This window comes from Mesoplodon bidens (assembly GCF_964165515.1).
Source record: "Mesoplodon bidens genome assembly, chromosome: 5".
Taxonomy (NCBI): Eukaryota; Metazoa; Chordata; class Mammalia; order Artiodactyla; family Ziphiidae; genus Mesoplodon; species Mesoplodon bidens.
The window spans coordinates 12,319,773-12,328,680 of NC_138161.1; the positions used below are offsets into that span (position 1 = coordinate 12,319,773).

The 8,908-nt window shown below is 49.9% G+C and overlaps 1 protein-coding gene across 2 annotated transcripts in view; it reads right to left on the minus strand.

Moving 5' to 3' along the window:
- The window catches only part of IFNGR2 (interferon gamma receptor 2), a 45,848-nt gene extending 41,933 nt beyond the window's left edge, over positions 1 to 3,915 (minus strand). For both annotated transcript variants that reach the window (XM_081234227.1, XM_081234226.1), the window contains exon 1: positions 3,634 to 3,915. In XM_081234227.1, the coding sequence (XP_081090353.1) occupies positions 3,634 to 3,709 (76 nt within the window). In that variant the 5' untranslated portion in view covers positions 3,710 to 3,915. The remainder of the gene's footprint in view (positions 1 to 3,633) is intronic.
- Between the last annotated feature and the right edge of the window lie 4,993 nt (positions 3,916 to 8,908).

Genomic DNA, 8,908 nt, shown 5'->3' on the forward strand with positions numbered 1-8,908 from the left:
TTTATTTTGTGGGCTTTACAAAGCCCTTGTCTTCAAAGTCTTTCGTTCATCATATTATACATTGTTTTGTTTTGTTTTGTTTTTTGCTCATTGACTTGTTTCATGCTTTCTCTTTTTCACTAAGATTTCGTATTTCATTAAGCGAGGTGTCAGTTTCTGAACACTGGGACGCATGTTTGTAACTGAGCTTTGTACTGCGTTGTGAAAGCCTCTACACTATTGTGTGGTCTTGGCATATTGTCACGTGTCCCTTGATAAACGTTTAGTTCTATGGGAAACGTTGGTTCAACGCTGCACCTTTAAGGCTGTTGGTCTCTTTCTCTTCCAAGGTAGTGTGTTTCAAAATCAGAAACCAAATCATCATCATCTGTCAGCTTGATAAAGTCATCAGTAACTTCACTAACTGGCAGAAACGCTGACACATTTCAACCACTTGAAACCAAACTGTGAAACCAAACTATCAACCAGTTATTTTATCTTTTACAGCAAAATCGCCTGATATCCAATTAGTTAGGCGGCGAACATGTTTGAGGTGCCAAGTTGGTAGTCTTTTCATTCCAGCAACAACAGGAAACTAATACAGTCCCTGGAGGTGGACACCAGGCCTTTAATGACACCCCAGCTCCTACAAGATAAAAGCTCACTGTCCTAAGTAGGGTGTACAAAGCCCCACTCTACTTGGTTCTCCACGGTCTTTGGGGCAATGGTTCACTAACTGTTAATGGTAAGAAGAGATAACCTAGGGAGGTGCCAAGTGTGTTCTCTGCACCTCACAACCACAGCTCCTTCTGTTCCACCTTCCTGCCCCAACTGGCCACCTCCGATCCACCCTGGATCCAGGTGTTTGAGATTTTATACGTTTTTAAGAATAGTCTCTCCTGGGTCTTAACAGCATAGTTTGATAAACACACATCACACACAGATAATAAAATAAAGTACTGCTAACATCAAAATTAATCATTTAATCTTGACAATCGAACACCCTTCAGGATCTTCCCATGGATGGGTCATTATGATGAACATCAGTGATGTCACCTCCCTGCAGATGAGGAGAAGTCAAAAAGACATTCCCTGAATCCCCACCCATAACCAGGAAGCTGCTCTCGTCTGTAAGTACTGGACATCAGCTTATTTACCTAGACCATTTGTCTCTTCCTATAAAGGATGGTTTGGTTTCCCAGGGAGTAAAATGGGGCTCTTATCTACTTCAAAATATGGGTGAGGAAATTAGGAGAGATAATGTATAGAAAGCACATAACAGCTTGTCTGAGTTAAAAGAGTAGCCCAATAAATGGTGGCCATTACTATCATTTATAGAGTTTGCCCCCAAACATGCCAGTTACATAGTAGTTTCCACTGTTGAGATTATGGACAAACAGGAGTTACTTAATACACATTTATCTGCAATGATTTTTATGTGGTTGGGGATTTATGGTCTTTCTCAGTGGTCTCTAAGCTCTGAGAAGCTTTGGATGTTCAAGCCAGAAAGTCATGGTGAGAAAATGTTGTGGCCTAAGGACATTCCAATCTGCTAGACAATAAGCAGCAGCTATGACAATTACAAATAGAAGCCTTAATTCTTCAACATTCGGGTAATTAAATTACTAAAGAGTGGGTTGACTTACTGCACTTTAATGCTTTGATTAGCGTCTATCTAAAGCACCACTTACTACAGATTGGGTCAGGTCCGGTATTTTACATATGTCATCCTTCTAACAACTCGAAGGGGTAGATATTGCAAGTCTCCCTTTAAAAATTTTCCAGTACTTGTATTTTTCTCCCCTCTGACCATAAAAGCAATTACGTGACTACTGAAAGACACCTGTAAATTATGGAGAAGTCTGGAAATTTTTCTACTTACTACCCGTTTACTATATAATCGTTCATCTTTTCACTTTGTGTTTTGACTAACAAAGAGTTTCTCTTAAAAATATCCCAGTTAGTTTTTAATTGTTTATTATGCACAATTTCAAATAGTCACAAAAAACAGATTAGTATAATGCGGTGCTGCTTTGCAAAGGATCTGTGGTGAAGGACCAGTTTATTTCCAGTGCATCACAGAGACCCAAACTTTTGCAGAATACAATCAAAGACAATCACTAGAAAGATGGACCTGCCCATGCGTGCTATAGCAATATCAAATCGCAAAGTTTCGAAATACTTCTCTCAACCTCTGGACTCTTGGCAGACAAGTCACAAACAGTTCACAGACTGATCAGGAGCAGCACTAGTATAAAGGACCACCTTGGGCAATTACCAACATTTTACCAGGGCCCAAATCTCATGTGAGGGAAGCAGGGAAGGGTCAGACGTAGGTCGTTCAAGGCTTGAAGCTGGCGAGAAGCAGAGTCGAGATTCAAACCCATCTGTCCGACTCCCAGGGGAAAAAGCCATTTAACCAGGAGCACACATCCCCACATGCAAGGCTCCCCTCAGCCAGGATCTACGGCGTTTAAGGGCTTTAGCAAGGGATGCTGATAAAAGAAACAAACGCCAAACAACACCTTGAGAATTCAAGTGGGAGGAAACTTCTAAATTCTTGAGACTTCTTAAGTGTTCCCCAAGCTATGATACCGGCTTTTCCACGGGAAAGAACCCAGCAAAACACAAACACGTGGACATGCACAGAATGTTCTCACACATTCACCTTTGTCATTGTTTTCTCTTTCTTGCTCTCTCTTTTTTTGTAGTTTTTCTCTTTTGCTCATAAGTATCGTCAGTTAGTGTCAGAGGTAAGCAGGTGGCCGATCCCAGGTAAAGGGCCGTCCAGATGGGAACGGAGCTGGGATTAACCGTCTGGTTCAGCTGATCGACCCCCTTACCCAGAACGCGACATTTCTGGGTCCTGCCCTGAGCGCTGCCCCGCCCCGCCCCCTTCCCCCTCCTCCCCCCCCACCCCATCTATCCTTTCCCTATCGGGATTTCACACCAATATCAAACACACCCGGCCATAGTAAGACTGAGTTACAGTCACAACCTCCAAGACGGAGGTCCCTGCCGGTGGCTGGCCTCCACGGCACGCAGCTGTCAGGAAGGCAGGCCTGGGACCTGCTTCTAGCTCAGGCCACTGAGGACGTGAGGACGTGCCAGACGGGGCAACGTTCAGGCGGCCCAGGAGAAAACTCTGTGGCCCGCAGAGGCGGCCTTTCCTCGAGCCCTGGATTCGGTTTTTCCTTTGTTCATTTTGAGGCATTCGGAGTCGGGCCGCGCTGGTGTTTGGGCGGCGGCGCGGGGGTGGGGGAGAAGAAGCTAGAGTGTGTCCAGATTCAGGCAGGGGCAGCTTGAGCCCCTCCTTCCTGCCAGCGATGTCCAGGGCGCCGGGAGGGGCGAACGGCGTCCAGCGGCTCCTCCCGCTGCGCCAGCCCCACGCCCCGAGACTGCCCGGAATTCTCCCCTACCACCCCACACCCACTTCAGGCTCCCCGCGGACCCCGCCCGATCGGGGCAGCCCTGTAGCCCCTCAACCGATCCAGGTTCCCTGCGGACGCCACCCGCTAGGGACACCCCCGTTTACCCCCAACCTATCGGGGTTCCCGTGGGCACCCCACATACTCCGGGCTCCCCGCTGACACCCACCCGTGCGACAACGGTTCCGGCCGGCCTCTGGTGGGGGGGGGTCCAGGAACCGCTTACCTGCCGGGGGCGCCGCTGCGCCGCAGCTACTGAGCAGTAACAGCAGCGGCAGCAGTAACAGAGGCGGCGGCCGCATGGCCCGGGGCTCTGGGCGCTGCGGGCTCGGCGGCGCTCTGGGCGCGGCCCGGCCCCAGCGCGGGGTCGCCAAGCCGCTCACGTCGCCGCCTAGGTGGCCATGGCGAGCGCAGGGCGCTGGGGCCTGCCTCTTCCAGAGCGGCGGCGGCGGCGGCGCGTCCCGGGTGGCAGGAGAGCCCGGCTCGGCCGCCGCGCCCAGGCCGGCCCCTCCCGGCGCCCGCGCCCCGCCCCGCGAGGCCGCCAAGTTCCTGCGCCCCGCCCGCCGCGGGGATTTTCCCGGCGCCCCCCATTCGCGCCGGCGCTCCCGGGAGCCGAGGCCCGGGCCGCACTCCCCGTCTCCCCGCGGCCAAAGCGCCCAGCGCGGCCCGATCCCGGCCTCTGCGGCCGCCCGAGCCGGGGTCTCACCGAGGCCGGCCTCCCGGAGCGAGGCCTGGGCCTGGCACGGAGGACGGGGGTGGTTGGGGGCGGGGCAGGAGAACCCTGCCAGACGCCACCTTCGGGGGCCTTGCGACCCTTCTGGAAAGACCCCCTCGAAACCCAAGGCCCTGGGGGGGGGGCCTCGCGCGGAGCCCTCCATCCTCACCCCACCCCCTCTTCTCCCACTGCTCCCTGATTCCAGGGGTTGCACAGTTGGAGCATTCCTCCCTTGAGCTGAAACTTTTGCTTGCTTATTAGTCTCTAAAGTACCTACTCAGCTTTGAACCCTCTTGTGAAAATAGGTTTTAAGGGTATAGTGGATTGAAAGAGCCTGCGAGAAGGAAGGAGTGGGGCTCCGGGGGCTAATGGGCGCCCAGTATCGCGGAGGGGGAGAGAAATGTCCCACATTTCCAAACGGCCTGTGGGTTTGGCCCAGGTTCAGGCTGTGAAGGCGGGTATGAGGAAGTAACCGCAGGCGCTGGGGCTGCGGGGGTGTGTGTGGGAGGCCTGCCCTCAGGCTGAGTCTGCGCTGTTTCCAGTTCGATGCCAGCAAGGATCTGAGTCTCTGCTGTTCTCCCAGGATGAGCCATAAAGCAGGTTCAGCAGGGAAGGAAGCGGGGCAAGAAAGGGAGGGAGTCGTGGGGATGGGACGGGGCGGGAAGACCAAGAGTGAAGGGAGAGGGTCGTCGGTCCCGCTGGGGGGCCCTGCTGGGCTAGTTGGCCACGTAACGTGTGGCAACATCCAGCTTTACTTTTGGACTTTTTGCATTTTATTTCCTTACTGTAGAACTCTTTCGAGTTCTACAGCCACTGTTGCAAACACATGTGATGAAATATCTAGCAGTATTTGAATGGTAATTTGAGTTTTTCAAGACAAAGGCATGATCATATGTTGTGAAAAGAGCAGAGTCCTTGCAAAAATGACGTATTGAGAAAGACTGGAGGAAATGTGCCTAAACACCGATGTGAAATAGGGTGTGGGATTATGAACGGTAACAGGTTTTTTGTTTGTTTGTTTGTTTAATGTTTTTCTCTTTTTCCCCCAATGGGCATATTTTACTTTTATAATCAGGAAAAAAAAAAAACAAAAGTCAAGTTAAAGAAAAGGACACAAGTTCATGTGTCTCAGCCCAGGCCAGGGAGGGCTTGGGATCTCCCTTGATGTAGAATTCTCAGGGGCAGCGGCAATAAGCCTGTGGTCCTCGAGGGGTACCTGAAAACCCCCAGAGTATTTCTCCTCAGCTGGAGAATCTCCTTCCAGAGCTCTTCTCTGCTAAAACGTAGGGGGTTTACACTTGCCTTACAGTTCCTGGCAAAGCACTAAAAGGAGCCTACCCAGTTTGCCACTTGGGTGGCCATCCCGTTGTCACCTCAGGCACACAGTATCCCCAAAGCAAGTAACTGTCCAAAGGCCACTTCTCTCCGTGGTTGGCCTTTCCTTTTCTCCTCCTCCTGGCTGAGAGACTGTGAAGTCGTGGATAGATGACTCTGATTTCTACGGAATCCTCAATCTGAAGAGAACAGGAAGACAGTCTCACTGGCATTTCTGGCGAAGGATCTCTAGCACCCACTGCCCTTTGTCTGGTTCCATCGATCCCCCTCAGAGCCCCATGCAGTAGCTCCGTTTATTGCAAATAATCTTTGTAAGTGGGTTCCCTTCTCTAGCTGCTCTCCTTTGGAGGCAGATTCACTGAGAAACCGCTGAAAGCTTACACCTCAGTAAAAGTGTGAAAGGGACTCTCCTTTCCACAACCTCTTCCACGGCCATGGAAGGGGCTCCCCGCACTGTGTTCACATGGTCATATGCTTCTGTGAAATCTGCCAAGTAAGAGATTTTAACCACAGTCATTCAGACCTCTGTCTCTTTCCTCTTCTACTTCTTCTTTAATACACTTCTCCTGTAGGGCTGTGTTGGGGTGACTCTGGTGTTTTCGAGAAATGTCTTGACATGATGTAGCAACAGCAGACTGTGAAGTTAAAAGACACTTTCCTAAATTGTCAATAAGAAGAAACATTTTGATAAATCATTCTAGAGGAAAGTTTGAATTAACTTTCTATTCTTTCTCTAGAGCATATTTTATGTATCTTAAAATTTATTAATATTATTTTATTTTATTTTATTTTCTTGGCTGTGCTGAGCGGCTTGCAAGACCTTAGTTCCCGGACCAAGGATCAAACCCATGCCCCCTGCAACGGAAGTACAGAGTCCTAACCACTGGGCTGCCAGGGAATTCCCTAGAGCAGATTTGAAAAGGTTGTATGTAGACGCAAAGATTACACAATCAAATACGTAGGTAAAGAGGGGCTTCCCTGGTGGCGCAGTGGTGGGGAGTCCGCCTGCTGATGCAGGGGGCACGGGTTCGTGCCCCGGTCCAGGAGGATCCCACGTGCCGCAGAGCGGCTGGGCCCGCGAGCCATGGCCGCTGGGCCTGTGCGTCTGGAGCCTGTGCTCCGCGGCGAGAGAGGCCACAGCGGCGGGGGGCCCGCGTACAGCAAAAAAAAAAAAAAAAAAAAAATGTAGGTAAAGAGTATTAGAGAGGTTTGTCAGGCAGTGAGCTAACACAAATGTTTTATTTTTCTGAATTTTGCAATGTTAGTGGTATTTGGCAGCTTTTAAAAATTTGTAACTTGTCATTTGTTTTCTCATTCTAAATGAATACTTTTGTATCTAATTTTATGCTCTTAATTGTGTACTCTTTTACAAATTTATATAAACATAAACTTCAGCCTTACCAAACCTGTATCACCCCATTCCTTTCCGTTAATTTGCTGTCTTCTGACTAGTTGATCTTCATGCAAGTAATCTAGAGGTGCTCCCCTCGCCTCCCTCAGGAGGGTGGATGAGGGGTGGAGAAAGAAGCCAACATTGGTTGATGGCCAGGGGTACTTCTGCATGTGTTACACCACTCGGCCCTCACACTTAGGGCCCTCATGACTCCTGTTTCACAGATGAGGAGACCCAGGCTCAGAGCATTTAGTAACTCGCCCTGCGGTGGATTTGTAGGGCATCAATTTAGCTAAGCCATAACTGCATTTCCTAGAATTCCCGTCTTGCATAGTTCTGAATTAGCATGGGCCAAGGGTTGTTTGGGTTTTTTTTTTTTTTACAGGATTTGGAAGGTAGAAGTGAAGGTGCAGGGGCTTCCCTGGTGGCACAGTGGTTAAGAATCCACCTGCCAATGCAGGGGACACGGGTTCGAGCCCTGGTCTGGGAAGATCCCACATGCCGCGGAGCAACTAAGCCCATGTGCCACAACTACTGAGCCCACGTGCCACAGCTACTGAAGCCCATGTGCCTAGAGCCTGTGCTCCGCAACAAGAGAAGCCACCGCAATGAGAAGCCTGCACACCACAACGAAGAGTAGCCCCAGCTCGCCCCAACTAGAGAAAGCCTGCACGCAGCAGACCCAATGCAGCCAAAAATAAATAAATAAGATAAATTTTTAAAAAAATGAAGCGAAGGTGCAGCCACATTCCTCCGCTCTCTGGAGACTGGGGCAGGGAGTGGGGCATTGCTGCAATTCACAACACTGTGGCTTATCTGCTCGCAGCCTGGAGGGCGGGGACGCAGCCAGGCCCGAGATTCCTCCAGCACCTGCCAGACCCTCTGCTACAGCTTCCCTGTCTCCTGGTCCAGGTGCATGTTTAGCTCCCCGGCAAAGGACACCAGCTTTTCCTGCAGGACACCCTGCTGGAGGCTTGGAGATGGTGAGAGACTCATGGTTCCAGCTTGTCCCTGCATCCTCCTCCGCTCGTCCACCTTCTCTTCCCCACCTCCTGCCCTGAGAACTTCAGGCTCCAGCACCAGCCACAGAAAAAAGGGTCTCACATAGACTGTGTAGCCGACTCCCATGATTTCTTAGGGTCAAACCCCTATCTCACACACACACACACACACACACACACACACATTCCATAGTGGTTCTGCTTCTCTGATCAAAATCTGACTGCTCATACCCCAAACTGCACAGCTGATACATGGTGTGGTGAGCTCCTAGCCAGCCCTGTCTAGCGCCAAAGCCCCTTGCAACTCAGGCCAAACTTCTTATCTTGACATTTCAGTTTCCTCCTAAAATCAGGCCTGGCTTTGCCCACCCCATCATACTTTCTGAGGCTCTCCAACAGGACCCTGCTCTTCCATCTGTGAGCCTTTAAGGATTTTTTTAATTGAAGTAGAGTTGATTTACAATATTGTGTTAGTTTCAGATGTACAGCAAAGTGATTCAGATATATACATATATATATATATAGTGTGTATATATATGCTTTTTTCTATTCTTTTCCATTATAGGTTATTACAAGATATCAAATATAGTTCTCGGTGCTATACAGTAAATCCTTTCTGTTTATCTATTGTCTGTATGGTAGTGCATATCTGTGAATCCCACACTCCTAATTTATCCCCCCACCATCTGTGAGTCTTTGAAGATGTACTTCACGAAAGCCATGAATGTGCTACTTCTTTTCCGATGCAGTTCATCCCACCCATGTACCCCTCTTCCTTCCTTCACCTCTCACCACTCCCCCACTCCCCAAATCCACAATCTCAATTCTAAAACTCCATTTCTTGTCTGAACTTCCACTTCCCGAGAACTGTGTCGCTGTCCCAGATTACCATCTTCTGCTGTTCAACACCATCTCATGTCACCGTTGATCTCTGCTGAGATGGGCGCCCCCAAAGTGTAGGTAGGTGAGTGACCCCCATTCATTCAAACAGAGCAGCACGAGCTCTGAACCCAAAATAGGCCCTGAGCATTGCTAAGTGGGGCCTTGATGGAGTGTT